At 43.3% G+C, this 26,965-nt stretch overlaps 1 protein-coding gene across 1 annotated transcript in view; it reads right to left on the bottom strand.

The window, feature by feature from the left end:
- The window catches only part of pappaa (pregnancy-associated plasma protein A, pappalysin 1a), a 168,395-nt gene that overhangs the window by 30,591 nt on the left and 110,839 nt on the right, over positions 1 to 26,965 (bottom strand). Inside the window, exons 14-19 of the mRNA XM_066712607.1 lie at positions 23,556 to 23,724; positions 12,053 to 12,236; positions 10,665 to 10,872; positions 9,559 to 9,724; positions 7,701 to 7,848; positions 6,979 to 7,088 (exon numbers count right to left, since the gene is read on the bottom strand). Coding sequence (XP_066568704.1) covers positions 6,979 to 7,088; positions 7,701 to 7,848; positions 9,559 to 9,724; positions 10,665 to 10,872; positions 12,053 to 12,236; positions 23,556 to 23,724 — 985 coding nt within the window. The remainder of the gene's footprint in view (positions 1 to 6,978; positions 7,089 to 7,700; positions 7,849 to 9,558; positions 9,725 to 10,664; positions 10,873 to 12,052; positions 12,237 to 23,555; positions 23,725 to 26,965) is intronic.

Here is a 26,965-nt window from a genome sequence, read left to right as displayed (position 1 = left end):
AAAAGCAGCAACTCAAAAAAAGAAAAAGAAAAACAGTCTGGTTCCAGCCATTCCTTTTCCTGCTCAAAAACATCGACCGGCTTGGCAAGGTCTTGATTCTGTTACATATAAGGATGTCTTTTTATAATGAGGTAAGGGCCTCAGGAAATGCAATACCTGAACTTTAAATATTTGTTTTCATGTCTCTTGCAGTTTGCGCTGAGTTTGTAGAGAGGTGGTCTTCAGACGTCAGGCCAGCCTCAGCTCAGGGGTCTGGCCTGTGAGTTTACACTCTTGGCGTCTGCATTCACATTTTTAAATGTCACTGCCTTATCAGCGGCTCCAGGACGGGCCCTTGGAGCTCCTTTGCTCAGCCCTGGTGCGCAGGTGGACTGTTTAGAGAAGCATAATGATTGGGACGGGGAAATCCAGATGGGAACGGAATGGAAAGCATAAACATCACATTTCCAAGAAGTCCTTTGGTCTTGGCCGTCAGGTTGTGGAAGGAGCTGCAGAGCCTCCATTAACGACATCCACACACAATTAGTATTCAGTGTCGCACCCCTGCCTGCCCTGTGTTTACACGAGGGCTAATTTAAACTGTCTGGTGGGGAGCCTCGGCTTGTTTTTATAGTTCCTGTAAAGCCAGTGCTGTTTGAGGCTTACCTGACATTTATTAAAAACACTCTTATACTATCTGTATCAGACTGTTTTTCTTTCCGATAGTTTCAGATTTTCCACCCTTATTCGGGCCCAACCAGCTCCACCTGCGTCTTGGGGAGCGTGCGTGTGTGCGAGTGCATGTGTGCGAGTGCATGTGTGTGTGTGTGTGTGTGTAAGTGCATGTGTGTGAGTGTGTGTCTGTGTGTATGTGTGTTTGTGAGTGCGTGTGTGTAAACTGCGGAAAAGGGAAGGTGTGTGTGTGTGTGTGTGTGTGTGTGTGAGTGCGTGTGTGTGAGCGTGTGCGTAAGTGCGTGTGTGTAAACTGCGGAAAAGGGAAGGTCTTTAAAGGCAACAGACTAAGAACAGTCGAGAGGAGGCCATTCGCCCCATCGTGCTCGTTTGGTGTCCATTAATAACTAAGTGATCAAGGATCCTATCCAGTCTGTTTTTGAACGTTCCCAAATTGTCTCTTCAGCCACATCGCTGGGGAGTTTGTTCAGATTGTGATGCCTCTCTGTGTGAAGAAGTGTCTCCTGTTTTCTGTCTTGAATGCCTTGAAGCCCAATTTCCATTTGTGTCCCCGGGTGCGTGTGTCCCTGCTGATCTGGAAAAGCTCCTCTGGTTTGATGTGGTCGATGCCTTTCATGATTTTGAAGACTTGAATCAAGTCCCCACATAGTCTCCTCTGTTCCAGGGTGAAAAGGTTCAGTTCCTCAGTCTCTCAGTAGGACATTCCCTTCAGACCTGGAATAAGTCTGGTTGCTCTCCTCTGAACTGCCTCTAAAGCAGCGATATCTTTCTTGAAGTGTGGAGCCCAGAACTGTCCACAGTATCCAGATGAGCTCTAACTAGTGCATTGTACAGTCTGAACATCACTGCCCTTGTTCTCAATTCTACACTTTTGACAATATACCCTAGCATTCTGTTTGCCTTTTTTATTGCTTCCCCACATTGCTTGGATGGAGAAAGTGAGGAGTCCACATAGACTCCTAGGTCTTTCTCATGCGTAACTTCATCTAGTTCTATTCCTCCCATAGTGTAATTATAGTGGACATTTTTGTTAGCTGCATGTAATACATCTGCCAGATGTCGGCCACAACTGAATATTATCTAAGTCCCTCTGAATAGCCTGTGCTGCTGAGATTGTATCTGCTGAGCCGCCTATTTTAGTATCATCTGCAAATGTGACAAGTTTGCTAACAATCCCAGAGTCCAGATCATTAATATAGATTAGAAAAAGCACAGGCCCTAGTACTGATCACTGTGGAACTCCACTAACAACCTCACTCCAGTTAGAAGTGACTCCTCTAATCGACACCCTCTGCTTCCTATACATCAACCAGTTCATAATCCATCTACTTACATTACCCTGAATGCCTACAGCTTCCAATTTGAGGATCAGTCTTTGGTGTGGAACCTTATCAAAAGCTTTTTGGAAATCTAAGTATATCATATCATATGCTTTTACCTGATCTACAGCTGCAGTTGCATGTTCAGAAAATTCTAATAAATCAGTAAGACATGATCTGCCTCGTCTAAACCCATGTTGACTATCTCCAAGAATATGGTTTTCATTGAGATGCTCCTCTATTTTCTGTTTAATCATTTTTTCCAACATTTTACAGGTGATGCAGGTGAGACTGATTGGTCTGTAATTTCCTGGCTCAGTTTTGTCCTCTTTCTTGTGGATTGGTATGACATTTGCTGTCTTCCAGTCAGTTGGCACATCCCCTGTTCTAAGTGTCATTTGGAATATTTTACTTAGCGCCCTATAAATAATTTCCCTCATTTCTTTAAGTACTGTTGGAAATATCCCATCTGGCCCAGGTGATTTGTTTGTTTTTAATTCTGCTAGTCCCTTTAGTACCACCTTCTCATTTATCCCAATCTCTCTTAGGGTTTGACTGGACTGGTTGTTAACCTGTGGCATGTTATCTGTTTTTTCTTTTGTGAAAACCTCTGTGAAATACTCATTTAGAACATTTGCTACATCTTGTTCGTTTTCCAAGATACTTCCATTTTTGCCATTTATCTGTTTCACTTCCTCCTTTATTGACCTCTTGCTGTTCTAGTATTGAAAAAAGCTCTTTCACTAACATCTGTTCTCATCTTCAGCAAAGTGTACAATCCTCGCTACACACTAGGAATGAGTTTGTATCTTGAGGTATGACAATACATTCACTGAATAGTTTTTAAACATCTACAACTTATTTTTTTAGTAGAGGCCCTTATCCAGTTTACATAAGAATCCATTAAAAACATTACAAAGTGCAGTAATACAATCATTACGAAATAACACAAATGTCTACAGTCTCCTGGCCCCTGCAGTGGGGGCCAAACAAACTGTAATTCCATGCTGCTGTAAAATATCCTTGTCAGAGCAGTCACATGACCTCCACAGAGAGCCAACATCTCAGGTGTCCAAAAGCAGCCACAGCTCTTTCCACTGCTGCGCAGTCAGCAAATTCACACACTGTGGAGCCCAGAAATTATGTGCATCTTAGACAGAGAACTGTCAATAATATTGTACACTGCGTAGAAGAAAGGGTCAGTCCCTCTCACAGTATACGAGCAGTGCGGTTCGAACTGAACATTAACAGCGTGAGCCGGACCGCCAGTTGTCCCTGTCAGGGTACATCGCAGTTCACTATCACTGGTAATTAATATTACTAGTTCATTCAATAAATACATGAGACAGATGCATAGATAGACATCCGTGTATTCCTTCTTAAACCTGCCTCTGAGGTTCCCCTCTTTGATTTATTTCTACGCATCAGCTCCTCAGAGATGCAGACTGAAGTCAATGCGGTTACATTTCGCTCATCTTTAATTTTGCTTTGATGTCAGGCGTTTGAATTGGACGGCAGTTGTGTCTGTGGCTGTTGCCATCAGCAAAGTGCACAACAGGAACATTACTAACGTGATCAACATGACGACAACTACTCTGAGCGGAGGGCCAGAAAGGGGGTGCTGGAGTCTGTGGCGAATGCAAAGTGCGTCCAGCCGAGGGTGTTCTGGAAAAGGACCGAGCCATTATTTACCATGATCATGCATTAATGAGAAAACAATCACAATACAATTCAATAACACACTGCCAGAAACTGTAATAAGGGTTATATTATTTTTCCACACTGCTGACAATAAAAGCCCACTTTACAGAAATGTGAGTTAGTAATATTTCCAGGTCGTGATTGTATTTGAGCAATAAAACCAATGAGTAACAATCGCTACAGAATGGTGGTTATTGTTGTGGATTTGGTCGGGGGCCAAACGCTGTCAGCTACTACAGGACAACGCCTGTAATCAGCGCCGAGTGGATAAACTGAGGTGTAGCTGCTCTGCAGACGGGGCAAATATAACAACGTCATTTAGAAGTCATGTGGACTCACAAATGTGGAGCACAAAGCAGACCAGGTTCTGTATTCTATATTTACTGTGTAATGCAATTATAATATATTATTCCAGGTTTCTAATGCAGTTTTGGATGGTCTTTTTACTTTTATAATGTATTATAAATAATACTGAAATGAACCCTGATGGGAGACGGCGAGAGAGCCCTGCAGGCCGGCCGGTCACAGTAACCCGTCAAACCTGCCTGTTTCCGGCACACGGACTCATCGATTGACACAGGCATGGCAGATTGCGGAAGAGACAGAAGTGCTATTGATTTCACTTCAACAACACTGCGATAACATTTTGACATCTCAGCTTATTATTGATCTTTTTCATTTTACATTTTATTGTGTAACCTAAGTAACCTTTAGAAATCAATAATATATCACATAACAGGTTTCCTATGACTCCTCTAACCAGGCCATAAACAAATCCAATATCCCACGGACCAGTTGGCCGGTCCATTCAGAACCTGTTCAGAACCAGGAGGTGAAGGCTTGGATATTTGGCTTCATCAGAACAGCAAGCATGAAAGGGCCCTCGAGTGTCTGTGTAATCAACTGCATATATAAACATCTATTTCAGATATAAAAATACACGCTTGCTTGAATCTAGACTGGCTTCACTAAGACTAGTAAAAGAGAGGAACTGATCGTTTCCACAGAGACTCTTGAAGGAAAGAGCTCAAAACTCAAACGCTGCTTTTATATTTTAACTGTTTTTTGCAGTGAATGGTAAACAGTAATTGTAGCCAATGACTTGTGTGTGTTAGCTATGGACGGAACTTCAAGCAGTGAAAAATCTGGTGCTAATTCAGAACGGTCACCGTCTTACTTTAGTTACTTGCTTTGTGAGGACTTCTCAGGTCTGTTTCACTGTCCCTGATACGTTTACTCCTGAAGAAGTGTGTGTGGTCCATAGAACAGGCCACTTTAACGCCTTCCATATAACGGAATAAAAAATATTAAATAAAGAGTATTACTCCCATCACGCCCTCACATCTACATCCTCGTCATAAACTTCTGCCTCCCTCTCTTCCAAATCTCTGTCATAACTGTCTACAATACTGAAAAATGTGCCCAATGAAAAGCTTACAATACTAAAAAATGTGCTTAATTTGTGCTTAATTAAGTTTTATCGGTCTCAGAAGCAGTATAATGTTCAAAACATCCCTCATTTGACTTCCTTAAAAGCGCTCTCATGTAGTGAGCACTTTCAGTGCACTGCCAGTAAAAACAAAATCTCTTCTTGATTGGTTAATATTCACAGCAAACCTCTCTGCTATCGGTTAAGACTCTGCTATGTAGAATTGTCCAGTAAAAACCCTTTAGGGCTAAAGTTTGGGCAGATAATTGGCCCTGCAATCCTTAGGCAACAGGCCTGTGCAGGCAGATATTCTGGGGGTTAAAATGTATAGATAAATACATCAACAGGATTCATGGTCCTTTTCTTGTTTATTTTTCCTGTTCCATTATTAGCCTTTAAGGGAATATTAAGTGAGGCCTTCCTTCTCACCAGTGCAAATGTAATGAAAATGTACAACTGGACTGTTATTGTGTCATGAGGAGCTGCTCCCTTTTCACTGTTTCTCACCGAGAACAAAGAGGGCACTTATTGTCCAGCAAGTGGGAAGGATCGCCCGTCTGCGCTCTCATACAGTTGCTCACAGAATAGCAGCCCGATCTGTCTGTTTCATCACTGCGAGACGCATGAGACTGTGGCGTGTCTTACAGTGATAACTTCAGCTGGAGAGATGCTTGTCTGAGCCTCACTTGGTATTTCCTCAGACTCAGACTGACTGCACTGGCAGCTGGTGTTGCATTAAAGAAATACATCATTTGTTTAACTTTTGTGATTTTAACTGTCAAAACAGACACTAGAGACAACAGATCTTTCCATATAAATATAGCTGATGAAGGAGCCTGTTTGAAAAAGCATTTTGCCAATTAATTAAAACTGCTCTTAATGTGTTGTTAATTGAAAGAGGGGGGGGGAAGCCTGTTCATATCAAAATCAAAAAAAGGTTAAAGCAGTTTCTGCAGCTTTGGAAGTTAAATATGAGCGTTGCTGTGTTCTTTTGCACATCGACTACACGCTGCTACTGCAGCTGACACGTGAATAGTAAGACTTCCAGCACGGCAGTATTAGTTATTGTAAGAAATACTCTTGCACAGACAGACAAACCTCACAATGTATCTAATTTTGTTAAGAACAAACCGATGACCTGATGCGTTCATCAAAAGAATCAATGAAGAAAATCAATAAACCGCTGAATGAGCGTCGAACAGCATCACAACATGTCCTAATTCATTTCACTGCTTACAGGAGCCAAATTGGTCCCGATACACTTGCGACTGTGCTGTGCCTTTAAAGCCTCCGATGCTTTATTCCTCACAGGTGAACCTGCTCCTCCAAAGCAGCATTTCCAAAGACAGAGAAAGACATGATTCACTGGGGCTGTCATAATATTTACAGTGAGTGCGGCTGCAGGCCGTGTCTGCGAAATAATTCTGCACCGCTACAAGCGGAGAGAACAAGGCATGCCAAGTCATAGCGCTCCGGCCCTCTCCACAGCGCAGCTTAAACATGGAGTCCTCTTGCACTGAACTGCTTTTCCTGCGGACGACAATTTCACAATCCCAACTTACATCTCCAGACACTGTTTCTCAGAGTCCTGGCAGCAGGGATTCGTCATCTCATCAGTGCTTTACCAGGCAGGCATCGGCCACACGATCCATACGGACTGACTATGTCACTGTGTCGGAACAGGTATGTAAGCAGCGCTGGAGATATTGTTCCCACTTTGAACACAAGACTGACGTTTCCAAAGATACAAACTCTGCGAAAGGGGACCTGGTTCCTGTTCAGAGCTGTCGAGGGTCATGTGCATTGATATGGTCATGTGTGTGTAGGCGTGGTATTCCGTGTTTGTTATTAACATACCTTGACTTTGGGTGGGTTCCTCCAGTACTCAACCGTCACCGCAGTCATGTTGCTCGGCAAGATGACGACATTGCTGTTTCTGTCTTTGCACGACAGATCACACTCTTCACCTAAAACCAGGGAAGAAAACTAAATGAAACACACATGATGCTGTGCAGAGATGTTATAAGACCGTAATTAACACTGTCACTATAGGAATAACTGTGTTCAACATAAACATGGTGGCCAAGCAGGAACAGGTGGCAGGTTCGTGTGAAGCAGCAATTACAGCAAAACATTATCTATCTAAAAAGTCGGTGAATCAGTTGATGCAGGCTGCCAGCACTGACATGATCTGGGCCAACAGAAGTCCAGGAATTTCCCTGACACGAGAACATTATTAACCACTGCATTTGACCAGTGACTGGTGCGGGTTGCTTGCGCAGATCGCTGCCACTGTCTGGTGAATACTGCACCAGTATAGACAGTGCCTTCAATATGATCTTGTCAATAAGCAGCAGCTGACCTGTCGAGATGCGCGTCTCCCTCTGCCCTGTGATACTGAGCGGGGGAGTGCAGTCATCCTATCAGAAGCAGCGTCTGGCAGGACCTGTGTCCTTCACTCTGGGACCAGATCTGCTCAGATTGTGATCTGGGACCTGCAGAGATCAATACCAGTGCCGTACAGGTCTCCCCTGAGGGACCTGTGTGTGAGGAGGCTGTCGTTGGCAAAGCACACAGACCTATTCCATAGCCTCTCTTGCAGCTGGCTCTGATGCTGGGGTTCAGGTTCTGGGGTAACGCGCAGTGCCCCTTCATCTGGGGACAGACCCGGAAGGAGCCGGTCCAGTTGCCATCCTTCCTGCAGCGGATCACGTTGGTAGGTGGTCCCTGAGCGAGAACAGAAGGAAACACAGGGTTGTTACCATGATCATAAACCGCAGGCCGACTCGCTCTACTCATCACTGTGTCCCTCCAGTCCTGCACTACAGAGAGGAGCATCAAACAGCCCACTCGAGAAGCACACAGTGCCGGTTCAGACTGTTAGTCTTGTGAATTGGTGACACCACTGTAAAAGAGTAAGAGTTGAATTGATTTACCAATTGAAATTGCAATTCTAAATCTTGTTGGTGACCCAATAAGTGAAATTTTAATTGGGTCAGCCACAGGAGAATACATTAGGCTGGCAGTGGCCAATTCAACGTTTAATTGCTATGAAGAACCTAATTTTATTTAGAAAGTTAATTTCCCTTCGCTTCCAACAAAGGGGATTCTATATAAATCAGGCAGTGCCAACCATGCACTCCTTCTTAATACAGGCAAGGTGCTAATGTTTCATTTTAAGTGTAGCAACGTGTCCAAGAGTAATTAGTAACAAGAAAAATGATATTGCTCTTAATATTGACAACCGTGAGACTGAAGAATATTCTTCATATTTTCAGTTTAATACGAAGGGTTTCAGTAGTTTCCTGTACTTGTAGAGCATACACACCCTGATTAAACTGCTAACATCTGTCCTAGTTCAAAAGTCATTCCTGACACCTGTTCTTCAGTCACAACAATTACACAGATTTAAACTCCTTTAAAAAGCTTTTACCTTGTTTGTAAACAACTAAATTCAGTACCTGATCATCTGTATTCCAAGAGCAGAATATATGTGTAGCCTGAAGCACAGGGATGACACGCTATCTGTGGACACACCAGAGAGCAGTGCAGGCTGAACAGCTGTGGCCCCAAATACAGAGAACGTGTGTTTGAAAGGACATCAGCGACACACAGAGCTCCCCTCTGCCGCAAGTTTAATACAAACACACTTCTTGAGCACCACAATCACATTGGTCACATGATCATCCATGGCCCCTGAAGATGTAAGGGATGGGGCATCTCCTACCCTGTCTGTGTCAAAGGGACAAACTGGTTTATATACAGATGAAGACGGAATAAACGTCATCAACCCATTGACTGAAACCTGTAGAAACACTGCGCCGCACTGCCGTGCGGATCTGCGGGGAATCATCCGGCGCTGCTCGAGGCAGCAGGAGCGCATACTCTCTCTGCTCACTTGCTTCAGTGCAACATAGACAGACAGTGAGGCAATCCCTTGTGCCCAGCTGAGCATTTTAACTCGCTCTGTGTTAAAAGGGCTGTAATGGAAAGAAGCAGCACACTGACGCAGTAAAGCGCTTCACAGCACCTCCACCGCACTGCTGAGCTGCAGCTGCTCCTTTGATTCAAGCAGGTTTTACAATCAGCCAGAATTACGGCTTCCTCTTTTCTCAAGGAAACTCTGTGTGCAGCGAGCTGGGGATGCCTCTCTGTTCCCCACACGGGCTCCAGCTGTGCGGTGAAGGCCCACACCGGCCCGACAAGGAGCGGCTCTTCTGATGAACACAAGCCTCTCAGGCTGCTAGCGGACGGATGTGTTCAGTGCAGTTCCAGATTTGTTTGTTGGCAAAGGCGTAAAAAAAAATGCACACATAAAAGGCAGAGAGCTGATGAACCTTTATCTAAAGATAACCCCCGGGGGTGTGCTGTGAAACTGGGCAGAAGGAGCTGCGCTGGCTGCATGTTTCGATGTGTGTGTTGTGTGTGCAGACTCACTGTGTGGTTGGCGTTGCAGTTGATCCAGCAGTCACTGTTGAACTTGAACCCGTTGCTGCACTGGTACAGGCCGTGGAAGATGGGCGGGGGGGGCTCGCAGGTCACCGGCTCGCAGGAACCCTCCTGCCAGCTCCCGTCCTCGGTGCACTGCCTCTTGAAGGCCCTCCTGGGGGAGCAGCACAGGGATCAGATCCCACTTCCACACACAGCCCTTCTCTAACACTCAGACTATTCATGACAACCCGGCCACACAGGGCTCTCATCTCACTGGCTTTATCTCAGGAAGTGAAGTACTTGTTTCGGGCTTTAGTGTCTAAATGGTTCAGTTTGGGCTCGGTGGGAAGAGGAGGAGAGAGAAGGAAACCCTGAAATGACTGTATTGTCATTGACCCCCAGACACCAGATGCAGACATGTTGGGTTACTGCCAGTTCCTCTCCTAGTGAGAGCAGCTCACCGCTGCTGTTGACCTTCATTGCCCTGGCCGGGACTGAGCTCTGAACAGACTTGACGAGGACTTGGAGAACACGTGTCCTCAGGCTGCGGATGATCGACACTCCAGTTGAACAGCACACATCTGATCATCAAGTCGAAAAGCCATGGAAAGTATTATTCTTTCTCTCTCTTAATTGGTGGGAAACGCGGCGGCAGCACAAGCCTTTATTAAACACAATTGGATTCCTTTCATTTTGGACGCCGAGCTGCAGGAGACTGGGGCCCTACCCTTATAACTGCGTCTGAAACTGTGATCTCGACTCCATTTTTCCATCTTGTGAGATTTTAACAGACTTATTAATGAACTGTGAAATATATGCCATATTCCTCAGTAGCTACAATATGAGTTTATTACATGTGTATTAGTGTGTCTTATGGAAGGATGTTCCATAACGTACTATTTAAAAACTAGAGATAATTTTTGCATCGTGGCATTTGCTCTAATAGGACACACGGGTTTGTCGTGAGTCAGATGTACCAGCAGTAACAGTGCCGGTCAGACCGTACGATGTGCATCTCCAGACAAGAGAACCCATGGCCGGGTCTACAGCCGTGCGCTGGGTGTCAGACGGGTCAGTCCTGTCAACCTGCACCGCAGCATGCCGGGCCTCACCTCTTAGGTTTGTCGGTGTTGGGGACATGGTAGCCAGGCTTGCACTTGTACTTGCAGAAGGAGCCGACCTTGAGGCCCGTGGCGTTGCAGCGCTTGGTCTGCAGGACTGCATTGGGCACGGGTGGGGGGGCGGGGCAGCGCAGCTCACACAGAGCCTCCGGGAACGACCAGAGCCCGTCCTCCATGCAGGTCAGCGTGTTGTTGGTCCCTGGGAGGGGGGAGAGAGAGAGACACACACATGAGCTTGATTATCTGCAGCCACTTATTATCAACAGACCTTGAGGGGTATCTGACCCAAACCCTAATTCATGCAGGAAGAATTACCAAAACATTTGTTTTTTCTTTCTTTTAAAACAATCTAACTGATGAAACAATGTGTCACATCGATGACCAGCTGAGCTACAATCCATGAATATATTAAAAGATTATATCAAAACAATATCGACAGTTAATTACATTATGAAAGTGGCTTTTTTTTGGACACCTTTGTTGATTTTAATTTTGTTTTAATTTGGTTCTCATCATTTTTTGACTTAGTTTCGACTATCATATGTAGTGATCTAATGTATGAAGATTACTTTTCAATATTTTGATTTAATATTTAATTTAATATTAATCTAATTTAATTTGAAAGTGAAATCCTTCCGAAACAGTTTGGATTTAAATGGGAAACATCTCTGTGGAGCATGGGTGTCCACTGACACAGTAAATCGTCAAAAGAAGAATTTGTAATTAAAATCAGTGGATGAAAATATAATTTCATAAGTGGATCCTTGGGAGCAGCTACGGATAATCTTGCCCTCTGGGAAGCACAGGAATGGCTCATGGTAATACATTCAAGAGCTCAGAACGGAGGACGAGACATCTCCATTAACGTGCCCAATCTTAACCAAGAGGAGTGTGGCAACCCTAGTCTGGGGGAGGATTCCTAACGCATACGGTTCACAATGTGGCTGCCAAGCACACAACAATACATGTCAGACTCTGCGAAGGGAAGACTGGATCCTGATGGTATTTGATTAACAAGCCATTCATCCAGTCTGGAGTTAGAGTCTGCAGCCTCCCATCCTGCAGCTCAGGACGAGAAACATTCAGAGTCCTCTTTTAAGTGTATGTAGGTAATTGCTTCGTTTGCTGAAGTGTTGTCGCTATTTCAGTGCCAGATGTTTTCAAATCATCCTTAGTTGTGTCTTAGTAGAGATTCTGAAGTAATATACTAATAGTACTGATCATTATAAGAGATTTTACAGCCATTATTTATTTCCATTATGATTAAAACAAGAGACTGTATCCATGTATGTTTCACTTGATCACAAAGTGTATTCTGCTACCCTGTCTGTGTCACAGGGACACACTGGTCTATTATTTTGCACTCAACCTTCACTCACCTATGAGCTGCGCTGGCTCCTTGCACTGGAACGTGCACCTCCGGCCGTAGGTGGTGCCCTCAGGGAAACGGAAAACGGCAGGGTGGACGTGGTATTTGTCGGGCTTACCGCAGTCCACCGGCTCGCAGGTCACCTGTTTGTTCCATTTGCCGTCTGCGCAGGTGATCGTCACAGTGGTGTCCGACTGTACAACAGGGATACACACGGACACACGGTGTAAACAGCCAGCCGCTCGCACGAGGGGGACGGGGCTCTACTACTTTCCCTTGTCTGTTGCGTGCCCAGGCTAGTGCTCCTATGGGTTTCAGCCTTTGAAAAAGGAATTGAATCTTGAGGAGTGTTGTGTGTGCGACAGCTGGGTTTTTACACAGCAAGCACAACGACGGTGTGGCTTGTTGTGTACAGATGCTGGTCTACCTCAGTTTTTTGTGACTTCGTGGACTTTTGTAGGTATATCTACTGTTTCACAAAAAGAAGAAAAACGATTTCCTACACCTCCATGATATTTCCATATCACTTATCAATCATATCATTTCTAGACTCAAACACCTGTTGTCATATCTATTCAATTTGACAACACCAGGAACACTACGTGCCCTGCATTCGACACTAGTGGCACATCACTGGATGCTGAGACACTCTTCTCTTGTGTAGGATTTGAGTAAGCATACACCAGTGTTTATCCTCAGAATTAAGGTCAAACTGGAGCTGAACAGGATTACAAGGCTGGAATAAAGAGGCGGTTAGCGTGCTAATTCAGAAGAATGCAAGTGATTCCTTTTTGTTCGTCTAAAGACTAACATTAAAAACCCACATCGTAGTCCTGGCGTTGGATACCTCTGATACCACAGTTGCTAAGTGTTCATTAGGTGGCTATCAGGCCTGCCAACATCAGTTATCCCTTGCACGGTTCGATGGATTAAAAATATTGACTCTGTCCTCATTTCTGGAACAGTAAAGGAAAATTAATCATATCCCAAGCGTTCATTCCAACTTGTTATATAGAGATAAACAACCACAGATCAAAATAATCCTTAAAGACTACAGACTGTTATCCATAACACGAATGAAAGACATTGCTCTCCAGTAAGTTAATGTGTCCTAATTTTGCTAAAAGGATGTCAATGATGCTTGGGATGTGAAGTGAAAAAAATAAAGATCTTTTTTGTCTCAAAAACGAAGTATAGAAAGTTATTAGCTTGTAATATGTTGTAGGTATAATGGGTTATTGTGAATGCTAGCCCATTACTTTGTCGTCAGCTCTCTCAATTCTCAAAGGCATACAAATAATTTAACATGGTAGAGCAAAATGAATCAAAATGGTGAACCTCAAAATGCTATTGTTTGTTTTTAATTTCTAAAGTTACTCTAAGATACAGAAAATGTAATTTACTCAAAAACAACAAACCCACAGAGGAAATGGAAATGGCAAGCGAAACTGAATCTTCTCTCCTTAGACTGAACAGAGGACTGAAATGCAGTAACTGGACAAGCTAAATTATATATGTATATATACCCAGATATCCAGTTGTTATATATAATATATATGTAAGCAATCAAAAGAAGAGCAAAAAACTGGATGGAGGGCATTTGGAAGAAACGCCACGCTGTTGCAAGGAAATCTGCCCACTTGCCTGAAGAGAAGTGTATTTGATCAATGACACGATGACACTCAATGACACTTATGGCCGTGAAACCTGGTCACTTAAAGCAAAAATGATACAGAAACTGCGGACGACACAAAGGAGCAGAGAAAGAGTTCTGCTTGTAATAACACAAAGAGACAGAAAAAGAGATGAATGGAACAAAAACATGTGTGACATCATTGAAAGAGTGAAGATGTTTAAATGGCAATGGGCAGGACACACTGCGAGAAGAACAGATCAGAGATGGACAAAGGTATTGGCAGCTATCTGATGGATACCGAGATGAAAAAAGACCTAGAAGACAACAACATAGAAGATGGGAGGATGAAATAAACTTTGGAGGCGTGACATGGAAAAGAGAAGCAAACAGAAACATCTCAGACTGGCCTTCATCCAGCAGTGGATTGATATGGGCTGATATATATCATAAAAAAGAGCAGATCAATAAGCTGTTTTTCTTTCAATGACAATGAACAGTGATTGCTTTCATCAACAGTATATTGGCTCAACCCTAGGACATTGTCCTGCTCTGTATAATTGAGAGCTAAGTTCTGTCTTCTGAAATCCTCACCCAAATCTGACAGGTCTGGTAGATATAGACACTTTGATCAGGTACAGCCCTGTAATTCACAGTTTAAGTTACTTGCCAAGGAGAGGACGGGGATCGGGCATGCTCCCTCTTCCTGGCCAGAGAGCACTGTTGGTTTTGGCTCCGCTGAAACAATGGCATTGTCCTCCTTTGGAGGGTATAACCACAAACCAAATACATAAAATGTTTTGTCCTGCGTCATCTTTCTTCTAGTCACTGGAAAAGCCACAACATTCCAGCAGAGTCAATTCCTAAGCCATTCGGAAAGAAAATTACAGGACCGTTTTGGAAGAATGAAACAAAGGGTTGGGGAAATGTAGGCCAAACAAGGAGATCTACTACACGAATGCTTTTGGGAGACGGAATAAGAACTGACTGACTGTAACTGGCATTCACTTCATAAACAGGGCAGAGAACTAGAGAGAGGAGGAGGGGTCTTTGGGACATATTGACATATGAATACTATTAATGGAATGAATCCGCTGACCTCATCAATAAAGAGTCTAGATATATACTGTGTGTCCTTTAAACAATATATTGCCTTACTTTACTTGTTTTCAATTCTACTGGTAGAATATAAAATGCAAAGGAATTTAAAACACGGTTTCCCTTCAGCAACGTTCGTTATTTCAATACCTGAAGTCATGAAAAGGCAGAGCAATATGTTTTTGGATCATACAAGGAAATAAGAAGGAACAAATTAAATGTCTTTGTTGGCAGCACTTCTTTGACAAGATCTTGATGGCTTTTGTGTCTAAGCTTTTCTGGGTGGAGTAGCTCAGGTCAGGTCAGATCCCAGAAAGAAACAAACACAGACTGTGCCGACAACATTGAACTTCCTCAGATTGGGAATGCAAAGATAAATCCTACATGGTAAGTGCTTGGAATGCAGAGCTTATCTACTGAACTGTACCTTCACAGGAAATACCCCCCCACAAAACAGCAGGAAACCAAACAGAAGAAGGCATTCGGACTCAGGCAACAACCGGGGTCTTGTCAAGTTGATTCTGGGCACAGTGAAATGAGCCACAGACTGACAAAAGAAAGGATATCTCTCTCTCTCTCTGTCTCTCACACACACACACACACATATATATATAGTACTGTGCAAAAGTTTTAGGCAGGTGTGAAAAAATGCTGTAAAGAAAGAATGCTCTCAAAAATAGACATGTTAATAGATTATATTTATCAATTAACTAAATGCAAAGTGAGTGAACAGAAGAAAAATCCATGTTTGGTGTGACAACCCTTTACCTTCAAAACAGCATCAATTCTTCTAGGTACACTTGCACAAAGTCAGGGATTTTGTAGGTATATAGTCAGGTGTCTGATTAAACAATTATACCAGACAGGTGCTAATAATCATCAATTCAATATGTAGGTTGAAACACAATCATTAACTGAAACAGAAACAGCTGTGTAGGAGGAATAAAAATGAGTGAGGAACAGCCAAACTCAGCTAACAAGGTGACGTTGCTGAACACAGTTTACTGTAAAAAGTCATACACCATGGCAAGACTGAGCACAGCAACAAGACACAAGGTAGTTATACTGCATTGGCAAGGTCTCTCCCAGGCAGAACTTTCAAGGCAGACAGGGGTTTCCAGATGTGCTGTCCAAGCTCTGAAGAAGCACAAATAAACAGGCAAAGTTGAGGATGCAGACGCAGTAGTCAGCCAAGGAAACTTACTGCAGCAGATGAAAGACACATCATGCTTACTTCCCTTTGCAATCAGAAGATGTCCAGCAGTGCCATCAGCTCAGAATTGGCAGAAAACAGTGGGACCCTGGTACACCCATCTACTGTCCGGAGAAGTCTGGTCAGAAGTGGCCTTCATGGAAGGCTTGCGGCCAAAAAGCCATACCTCCGTTGTGGAGTCAAAATGTGAAATATTTTGGCTGTAGCAGAAGGCAGTTTGTTCACCGAAGGGCTGGAGAGCGGTACACGAATGAGTGTCTGCAGGCAACAGTGAATGGCGATGGGCCTGACACACTACGAGAAGAACAGATCAGTGATGGACTATTGAATGGATCCCCAGAGATGAAAAAGTACCTAGTAGATGAGCACATAGGAGGTGGGAAGATGAAATCATACAGTTTGCAGGCGTGACGTGGAAAAGAGAGGCTGTAGATTTAAGCAAGTGGATGCATCTTGGGCAGCCTCCATCCATATAGCGATATATGATGACGGTGGTGTGTGATATATATAAATATATATTAGATAGACAGATAGAAATATACACACAGACACGCACACACGCGCGCACACACACACGCGTACACGCACGCGCATACACACACATGTGTATTTGTTCAGAGCAAACCCAAAGATGATGCAACTTTTAAGCAAGGCAAGCTGCACGTTCTTTATGTTTGAATGAATGTCTTGCATTAAACTTCAATTTTTGCATTCCTCTCTTTTTGAACTGATATGAACAGTATGTTGGAAAGACAGAGCGCACTCTGCAGAATAAACCCCAACATTGATTTTCTATGTTATTGTTGTTTGCTAAATAACCTTAGTGTCATCCATCATGAGACAGAATAATCAACTGTGGTTTAAGATCTTTGCTGTCATGGGGTAAACGTGGAAGAACACAAAAAATCAGCTGTTGCTCGATTGTGAACGTTGCCATCGGGGTTTCTTCCTACAGAATATGAAAAAAGGCCTTACTGTTAAGCTTTCCCTTTTCAATTAATCTCCCCTAAATCAATGATGTGATATTATGATGATATAAAGTCATCATCATAATTTCTCTATTAAAAATGTTTTTCATTCTTCTTATTTTACAGGTGAGAAAAAAGATTTCAAATTTGAAAAGCTTGCAGGTTTTATTGATTGTATTGGGATAAGAAGAGATAAACCAGGATCCGCAGGACATTGAGAGCAACGTTGTTCTTGTGATGCACCTATTCCAGGCTGCCACCCTGTCCATGGGCAGTTGGTAGATAATGTCACAGTTTGCCCCACTCTTCGCCAGATCGTCGCATTTTCAATTCCCAGCGATTCAGACTCCTAATTCAGAAATGAGTCTGGGAGCCGCTTGGCATCTGTTCATGACCAAGAATCGGTGTACTTTAGCATTCTTCTCTACAGGGCACGGCACTAAGTGTTTACAAGCGAAAAGTCAAGCCAGCCTGCTCGATTTTACACATGCGAAAGCAAAGTGCCTCACTGGTTACCACATGTTGCCTTATTGTCAAGGTAGCTTTGAATCAAAAGACACAAACTTGTGGGCAGACAGACACCCCCTTCCTGCCCCATGGAAACCCTATTTACTGACCACAGACAGAAGCCAATTTCTTTGCCATGGGCTGCTCTTCATTTTTGCCGCTTCCCCCGCCAGCTTTTTGGGCAGCTTTGCCTGAGATTAATTGGAAAACCACACCTATTTATAGCAGGGAAAGTGCCCACAGCCCACAATGAAGACATGGCTAACCCATTTTGTCCGGCTACTGTACTCTTGGAAAACATTCCTCCCCGTGGAGTGACAGCAGGCAGCTGCTCCACTTGTTTTCAGCTCTTTGAGACAAAACAGAGACATCAGTTTAAAATGTCACAGACTCCGCTAATGGAGCTGAAAATAAATTCAAGGTAGTTGTTTTAGTTATAAATGTTGCCTATTATTGTATATTTTACATTATTATGAACTGATACAATGGGCAAAGGGACACGCCTGGAAGGGATACTTCAGCTCGACGCTTTATTAATGGGAATTCTGCACTAGATTAAATGAAAAGAGGTAAAGATACTGTTAAGGCATGACTGCGTGTGTAGCCGTCCTATCCCTGTCCTGTCTTCACACGTCACAGAGACAGAGTCACGTGTGCCCAGTGTGGGAGGTGCGTCTCTGTGGATTTCAGATTTCCCATATGTGCGTCTCAGAGCGAAAAAACAATGTTAACAAAGCCAAAGACAAAGGTCTGGGAAGGTCGGCCACTTTCAATCCAGTCACGCGTGGAATGGGCAACCTGTCACTGATCAAGATCCATGGAGACAGTTTTCTTGTTTCTTGTGCAGCCACAAATGTGCGGCACATTCAGGGTCTATGAATTGTCCATCATCCTGAGAAACTATATCCATACCACAGTTACAGATCATATAAAAAAAAACTGATTACACTTAGAGATAGTTAGCAGTATTTTTTCAGTACTCAATAAAGTACATAACTAATGGAGAGCACAAAACGTTCAATTTCTCCAAAAACATCAGTAATGAAAATCAATCAATCAATCAATCAATCTGGAATTGTGCATTTTACAGTTTAACGTCTGCAGAGAGGATGAGTGCTATGTATAACCCTTTTGTGACAAGCAGCACTCACATCACTTGTTCCTGTAAAGCATATATATACAGCTCTGGAAAAAATTAAGAGACCACTCCAAGTTCAGAAATCAATGTTAAGTGGTCTCTTATTTATTTCCAGAGATGTATATAGAAAGAGAGAGAGAGTGAATGTATCGTATAGGAGATGTATTTTGCGCCAATCAAAATGTACAGTTTCCTGTGGCTAAAGGAACCATACACTTAGATTAAAGATGCCACATGTTAAACGTGAGAGTGAGGATGTTTGGAAAGAAGGAAAGTAGAAGAGTCAGGGGCCGACACACAGAGGGCGCTCCTGGCTGGATTTGGAGTATCTCAGTGGCACATCTCTGCCCGCCCTCGGCACTGAATATACCACAGAGACTGGTACAGCTGTGCTCTGTAACAAACATCAGACGGCCGCCTGCGCCCAGCAGCGAACCAGCACCTTCAGGGCCAAAGCAATTACTGCTGAATTGTGGGGATTTCATGCCATTGGGAAGCATTTTGTTTGTCACTGCTAATGTCATGAGGGATTTCCTCATCCAAATAATACTCAGGATTTGTGAAAGCAACTTGTGGGCTTTTTTTTCCCCTCTCTCTCTCTCTCTCTCTCTCTCTCTCGCTTTCTCTTGCTCTCTCTATACTGAACATCAGAAACGTGGATTTCTGTGCTAAGAGAAAATATAAATAAATACATCTTAATCACTTCTGCAGAGGTTTGTCTGTCATCCCACTGAACTGTTCTAGTAAGAATTGAAATAGCAGGAGGCGAGATGTTTGTGCTTTGAAAGGGTCTTTCTGTGCTTTGTGAGACTTCATGTAGCGAAGCACGTTTAGCACTATTGGCCATGTCAACACATGACACAGAAACACAAACGAGAGAAATATGATTTAAAGAGGGGTGTCCTACATACTCAACTAGAAATAAAAAAAAAGAAAATCTGATTGTGGATTGTTATTTTTTAATTAAAAACTATATATTAAACAACATTGGAACAACACAGTTAAAGCACAAGCCAATTGGTCTATTAAACAAATAACACACTCACTCACACTCACACTCACACACACACACACTCTCATTAGAAATCCCTTCTAAAATAAACCTCTGTATTTAAAACAATAGCCACCAAAGGCGCGTCTCTGTGCAGAATAACGTCATCTCTAAATCTTGCCATAAGGCCTCCCTAGCAACAACACGCTGAACACTGGGCATCCCAAACACAAAAACAACAACACAGGCACGAGCACCACGGTTCACCTGAAGGCTCCTGACAGGATTTACGATGTTACAGCCTTTCAATTCAATAACGTTTATAATGCATCAAACACTCCCCCTTAAGACAAGCTGCTTCTCAAGACAGAAATATGTTTAGAGATGATAGTATTTTAGGACAATAAGAAGGATAGGAATAATAATACAAACAGTGCAAGAAGGGGAGTTCGAATACCTGGACATAAAGATCTTGAACATGGCCGGACAAATAAGTGTAATACAGTAATGACATTGAGGGGTGGGGGTGGGACCTGGCAGATTAAGAGAACTGATAATGACAACAGGCTAATTTATTGCCATTTCCTGTTCAGCAGGCAGAACTGTAATTCTCACCCTTTAACACTACCACATGCAGGTTTTAATTAGTGTATTACATTACATTTTATTAACATGTCTAAGAGGGTTAGCGCTGTGCTCTGCCAATAGACTGACTCCCACCAGGCCCCCGGCAGCTGCCGATGCTACAGCACAACCCCCCACCCCCATCTGAAACGAGCGCGTGTCTGTGAAGCAATTTGCTCCACGTCGTTAGGGGGATTACAGTTGCTCCAGGTCATTACCGCACAATTTTTCTCCATAATTTGACATTCTTTCACATGTCTGTGAAAATCAATTCATTTCAAGAGCTCTATTTAATTTCATCCCTCCTTAACGGTTGTGTGTGTGTTAATGGCACTAAGTGTTTCAGAGTCTGCAAGAGCTGCCGAGTCCCATACATGTGTCCCACAGACTTACAAGACAGTGGCTTAAACTGTGTGACCTCTACACAAACACACATCTTCGAAATGTGTCCCTGGAGACTCGCGGGAGAATAATATTAATTGTGTAGCTCAGTGGCACTTCAGAGACACAATACTCTGTCATGTATTATTGTGGAAGTCTTGTGCATTTTTATACCATAATGAGCCCTGAGTTCAAGGTGACCAACAGTGTAAATAAATAATACTCTTAGGATAGGAAATCAAACTACTGATGAAAACTAGACTATTGACTTATGCAAATGTTTATTATCCATTTCAAAAGAAAAGCACCATCGTTGTCCCTTATTGCGCAGAGTCACCGCGGCTCCACAGCAGATCAAATGCAATGCCTGAGTATTCATAGCTCACATTCCCCGGAAGGGCTTTCTGAGAGGGAAACTGCAGGGAAACACACAGCAGCGCACATGCAGAAAAACTAGGAATGTGCTGATGAATAAGGCAATCTCTCTTTTTAATCCTATGATTTACTTCTGGAGGAGAAGGGGAGGAACCCAGGGCTCATCTGGACAGAACACACGCTGAAAAACAAAACGTAACAAAAACCAAAAACATAAAGAATAACACAATTCAAAGGCTGTAGAAAATGACAAAGGTGGGAAATGTTTAAAATAATAACATTAAAACAGGTAGACAAGGGACTCTAACGGGTGTGAGGTGGGGAGAGAAGGCCCAGAACCCCCCGAGCGCCAGGGTTTAAACGCTCGCTCTAGAGGGACAGTAATGCTATCAGGGAGACACTGCGTGCAAGGAGTTTCCTTCTTTTAAAAATTTACAGGGGCCTATTCCACTTCAACTGCGTTTTAACTACCACCGGCTACTGTGCCTCTAATTGAACACAGATGCTGTGTTTGATTCCCTTCCTTGCCCCCTTGCATGAAGTGTATTTTGCCTAATGGTGAATTCAGGACTTGTACCGCTTTCAATAACACCTTGGCACAAATAACCTCTAGCCGAGCAGATCCCTCGCATTCATACAGACATGATAATGCAAGAGCAGAAGGCCGTGCTCTGCAGATGGCACTGCTCGTATCCAGACAATGCCATTGTTTTCTGTTTTTTCCAGCCCTCAGCTTCTGAAGACATTATTGACTGGAACTGGAGTTGGGCTGTGGTTTCCATTTGCGCTCATTAAAGAGTGCCTCGGTTAACCCTCTCCTTCCTGGCACGCACTCCGCAAATTTAAATAAAAGCAAGTCCATCCGACTTGTCATGTAAATTCTAACTCTTGTAATCCATAAACCACACGTGTTCAGTGAGCCGATGATGATTTATTTTCATTAGAAATATATTAAATTAAACCCAGCAAGATGTTAATATTATGGATACATATGAAATATACAGGAATCCCAACCGTGCTGTGAGACTATATTCAATAACTGCTCGTCTGTTGGCTGCAATAGTCCCCAGTGTACAAAACCTCCCAGGTTGTCTAACCAGAAGATAGCCGAACACATCTGTACATAATGACTTTATCTTTATTGTCTTTTAATATTAAGTTATTAACATAACTTTAAAATAAGCGCAACAGTGACGCCCACAACAACCCGGGCCACACCCACAACCAGAGCGGCACCCACAGTGAGAGCGACGCCCACAACAAGAGTGACGCCGTCAGTGAGAGCGACGCCCACAAGTGCCAGGGTCTCGAGTCACTATAGAGCATGTTCACAATCATTTTAGCACTTTCCCCACCTCCACTTGACAGGTAGAAATGAACTATTGTACAGCGGAACTACACACCTATCATTTCTTGATTTTTTGTCCAACAGTGTATTTATAGATACAAATCTGCACTTTAGCAATGTCACTAGACTGCCTAGCACAGTTAGCTGGTGGCTGTATGCTTTATGTGTGCGATGGGCACGTGATGAAAAGGAAATTACTTCTGCATCGATGTCCCTAATGCACAAATCCAGGCGGCCCAGAGAGGGATATCTTTTAAAGGATCCTCCTCTATGGCAAATGGAGTTTGTTTAGAAGGAGACTAAACACTGCTCAGTGTGTCTGAGTTTTCTGCCAACACAACCAGGTATAATCGCAACCGGCTGCAACGCTGCAATGAAGTTCCCCTCACCTAACATCGAATCGCACACGTGTCACACAGAGAGACGCACAGCACTGCGGCTGCCACTGTCAGGGCTTTCCGAGTGCACCGCTCTGTTAATGTGAGACGAGAGATTTACAGTTCCTGAAAGGAATCCAGATTTGAAAACAAGGCTGGCAAGCAAAAAAAATACAGTTAACAAACCCTGTGCGTTTGCCTCAGGAAACAGGTTTGCAAGCAGGTGCTGTTGTTTTCCCGGCCCTTGACACCAGACACGCAGTAACCACTGGATCACCGGAGAGAGAGGACACTCAGATACACCGTTATTAAAATAGTCTGTCATTGCTTTTAACAGAGAGTGAGTCGGAGAAATAGTGGGAATGTGTTAGAACTGCTGCTTAGAAAAGAAACATTTTGAGGCGTCATTAAAATGATCATCACACTACACTCACCAGTGCTGAGCAAGGATCTGTACAAAAGAAAACACGATGTCATTCTGCTCTTTAACACAAGAAATACTCCAACACAGGGGCTGCTATTATAACGTGTGTAATATCATCGCATTTTTCCAGACAAGACGGAGTGAAAAACTCTTCTATGCACTACCTGGGTAAACAGTTAAGTGTGGAGATGCGCTCTCCATTATTTCAGCATTAAACCCGTATTATACAAATAAATTCATATGCTGGAATAAAATAAACATTCAAAGTGATGTGAAAAGATGTGCGGTGCGGTGATGTGAGTGTGAACGTGTGTGCTGGGGGCTGCTGGGGATCGGGCAGCTGTTCCTACACAGGAATGACGGACCAACCTTATCAATACCACGAGCCAGTAAACACACAAGCCGTTCGCTCAGCTGTTTCTACAGGCAGCTGTACCTGGGTCTTGATGATGTCATCGTCCCTGTGGATCTGCAACACATATCCCCGGTTGCAGGCCACGGTGCAGCGGGCTCCGTTGAAGTATCCCGGGCTGCTGCAGTTGAGCTCGGCGTCCCTGAGGAGCGGCTCCTGGCAGTCGAAGGCTTCACAGGAGTAATGGACACAACTGGGAAAGGCACCAGAGAGGAGGTTTTAAGCAAACAACAAATATGGATACACATGTGTACTCATATATTCTACACATACTGTTTAGGGAAACTATGATGTTGCATTAAATATGTAAATAGTGTGAAGCAGAAATGTGTCCTATATTAGATTATTATTTACAAACGTGAAGAAACAGGAAATCATTTTGAGCACTTTGCTGTATCCATTAGGATCCAACTGTGACATGCCACTCAAAGAGCCCTGAAAACGTGTCTGTCAAGCTTGCTAAATGTGTGCAACATGTACATCATTAAGGATATGTATATTTATATCAATATTATAACTCTCAATATCATCAATTCAAGTGTTAACATCACCAGCTGAGGACTGACTCCTTATTTGCCCATGGCAGCCCAGCATCTCGAGAGGAAAAGATTATAAAGAATCTAGTGCAACACCTACAATTAAATGCGTGAGCTATTTGAAGCGACAGTATGACTGTTTAGCAATTCAAATGTACTAAAGGCAGCACTTCAGTTCCAGGAAAAGGTAATTGATAAATTAGTCTCATCAAATAGTATGGCAGTGCAGAATCTGGGTTTAATCTCAAAGATAATTGCTACCAAGATAAAAATAGACTGTGCCTGAATTATTTAACTTCTACTTCTCAATTAGGAGGATTTTATAGTTGAGTGCTCAAGCACAAGGCTAAAGAGCGTTTTGGTGTGTGTGTGTTTGTATGTTACATACACACACATACATTAGTAACTTAAAGTATGAACACTTATTCAGCAAATCTTTTGGTGAGCAATGATTTAGCCCAGAGAAACCCGGTCCCATCAGTCGAAGGCACAGAATAAACAGATTGGCCACCACATGCTGACACACGTCTCCTCTGCGCTCGCTGGATGGAGAGAAGCGCTGACACGGGGCTCATGGAAACGCAGGCCGGGCGTTACTACACAGGCGTCCCTCACAGAGACACAGCGCAGCTGCCGAGCCAGGCCCGGGGATTACAGAGTTTAACTCTGTCCCAGCCTGATTAAGCGCAGTGCTCCGAGAGCCTCTGGTAGAGACACATGTGTGTGTGTGTGTATATACATATACACACACACACACACACACACACACACACACCACACGCTTTACACACTGCAGTGCAGGAGATGGAGATGATATCAGCGTTTGATTAGGATTTTGTCTGGAAGCACTGAAGAGCAAAACAGCTGGTACAAAATAAGTGACCGTCTGACTTCATTCACTTCCAAGAAAGGCTTTTCTGTGCTTTCTCCATTTTTTCTCATGTGCTGCCAATACAAATATTGTTGAATGGCTATTGTATGGAAGTTTTTTTTGATGTCGTTTTTAATAGGTTGAAGGTTGGTGGGGGAAGGGGGGCTTTCAGATGGACTCATATGAGGGAGTCAGAAACAGATTACACACAGATTACTGCGCAATCAGATTATTGTCTCTTCTATCAGTTACAATAACAATCATTTCAATATGTTGTAAAACATCATTTTAAATGTTTTAATGACTATATACACTCACCTAAAGGATTATTAGGAACACCTGTTCAATTTCTCATTAATGCAATTATCTAACCAACCAATCACATGGCAGCTGCTTCAATGCATTTAGGGGTGTGGTCCTGGTCAAGACAATCTCCTGAACTCCAAACTGAATGTCTGAATGGGAAAGAAAGGTGATTTAAGCAATTTTGAGCGTGGCATGGTTGTTGGTGCCAGACGGGCCGGTCTGAGTATTTCACAATCTGCTCAGTTACTGGGATTTTCATGCACAACCATTTCTAGGGTTTACAAAGAATGGTGTGAAAAGGGAAAAACATCCAGTATGCGGCAGTCCTGTGGGCGAAAATGCCTTGTTGATGCTAGAGGTCAGAGGAGAATGGGCTGACTGATTCAAGCTGATAGAAGAGCAACTTTGACTGAAATAACCACTCGTTACAACCGAGGTATGCAGCAAAGCATTTGTGAAGCCACAACACGTACAACCTTAAGGCGGATGGGCTACAACAGCAGAAGACCCCACCGGGTACCACTCATCTCCACTACAAATAGGAAAAAGAGGCTACAATTTGCACAAGCTCACCAAAATTGGACAATTGAAGACTGGAAAAATGTTGCCTGGTCTGATGAGTCTCGATTTCATTCAGATGGTAGAGTCAGAATTAAACAGAATGAGAACATGGATCCATCATGCCTTGTTACCACTGTGCAGGCTGGTGGTGGTGGTGTAATGGTGTGGGGGATGTTTTCTTGGCACACTTTAGGCCCCTTAGTGCCAACTGGGCATTGTTTAAATGCCACGGCCTACCTGAGCATTGTTTCTGACCATGTCCATCCCCTTATGACCACCATGTACCCATCCTCTGATGGCTACTTCCAGCAGGATAATGCACCATGTCACAAAGGTCGAATCATTTCAAATTGGTTTCTTGAACATGACAATGAGTTCACTGTACTAAACTGGCCCCCACAGTCACCAGATCTCAACCCAATAGAGCATCTTTGGGATGTGGTGGAACGGGAGATGCGTGCCCTGGATGTGCATCCCACAAATCTCCATCAACTGCAAGATGCTATCCTATCAATATGGGCCAACATTTCTAAAGAATGCTTTCAGCACCTTGTTGAATCAATGCCACGTAGAATTAAGGCAGTTCTGAAGGCGAAAGGGGGTCAAACACAGTATTAGTATGGTGTTCCTAATAATCCTTTAGGTGAGTGTATATATATATACTAATACTCAGACCGGCCCGTCTGGCACCAACAACCATGCCACGCTCAAAATTGCTTAAATCACCTTTCTTTCCCATTCAGACATTCAGTTTGGAGTTCAGGAGATTGTCTTGACCAGGACCACACCCCTAAATGCATTGAAGCAACTGCCATGTGATTGGTTGGTTAGATAATTGCATTAATGAGAAATTGAACAGGTGTTCCTAATAATCCTTTAGGTGAGTGTGTATATATATATATATATATATATATATATATTATAGCATTTAAAATAAATACAATTGTTCCTGTGCATATTACACTACAATTACAGCGTTTCTGACTCCACTGCTCAGTGTGTGGCGATATTGAAGTGACGAGTTTCCTGGGGGGGTTATTCACAGTGAAACTAGGAACCAGGGGGGCAGGGAGCTCTGATAATGGGAGATGTTCCACTAAGGAAAGAAAACCAAGGGAAACTGCTAGTAGGAAAGTCCTGAAATGTTTGTACCTCAATGC

This window comes from Amia ocellicauda, chromosome 9, assembly GCF_036373705.1.
Source record: "Amia ocellicauda isolate fAmiCal2 chromosome 9, fAmiCal2.hap1, whole genome shotgun sequence".
Lineage (NCBI taxonomy): Eukaryota > Metazoa > Chordata > Actinopteri > Amiiformes > Amiidae > Amia > Amia ocellicauda.
The sequence above is the reverse complement of the archived record's forward strand: the minus strand, read 5'-3'. Positions and strand labels throughout refer to the sequence as shown.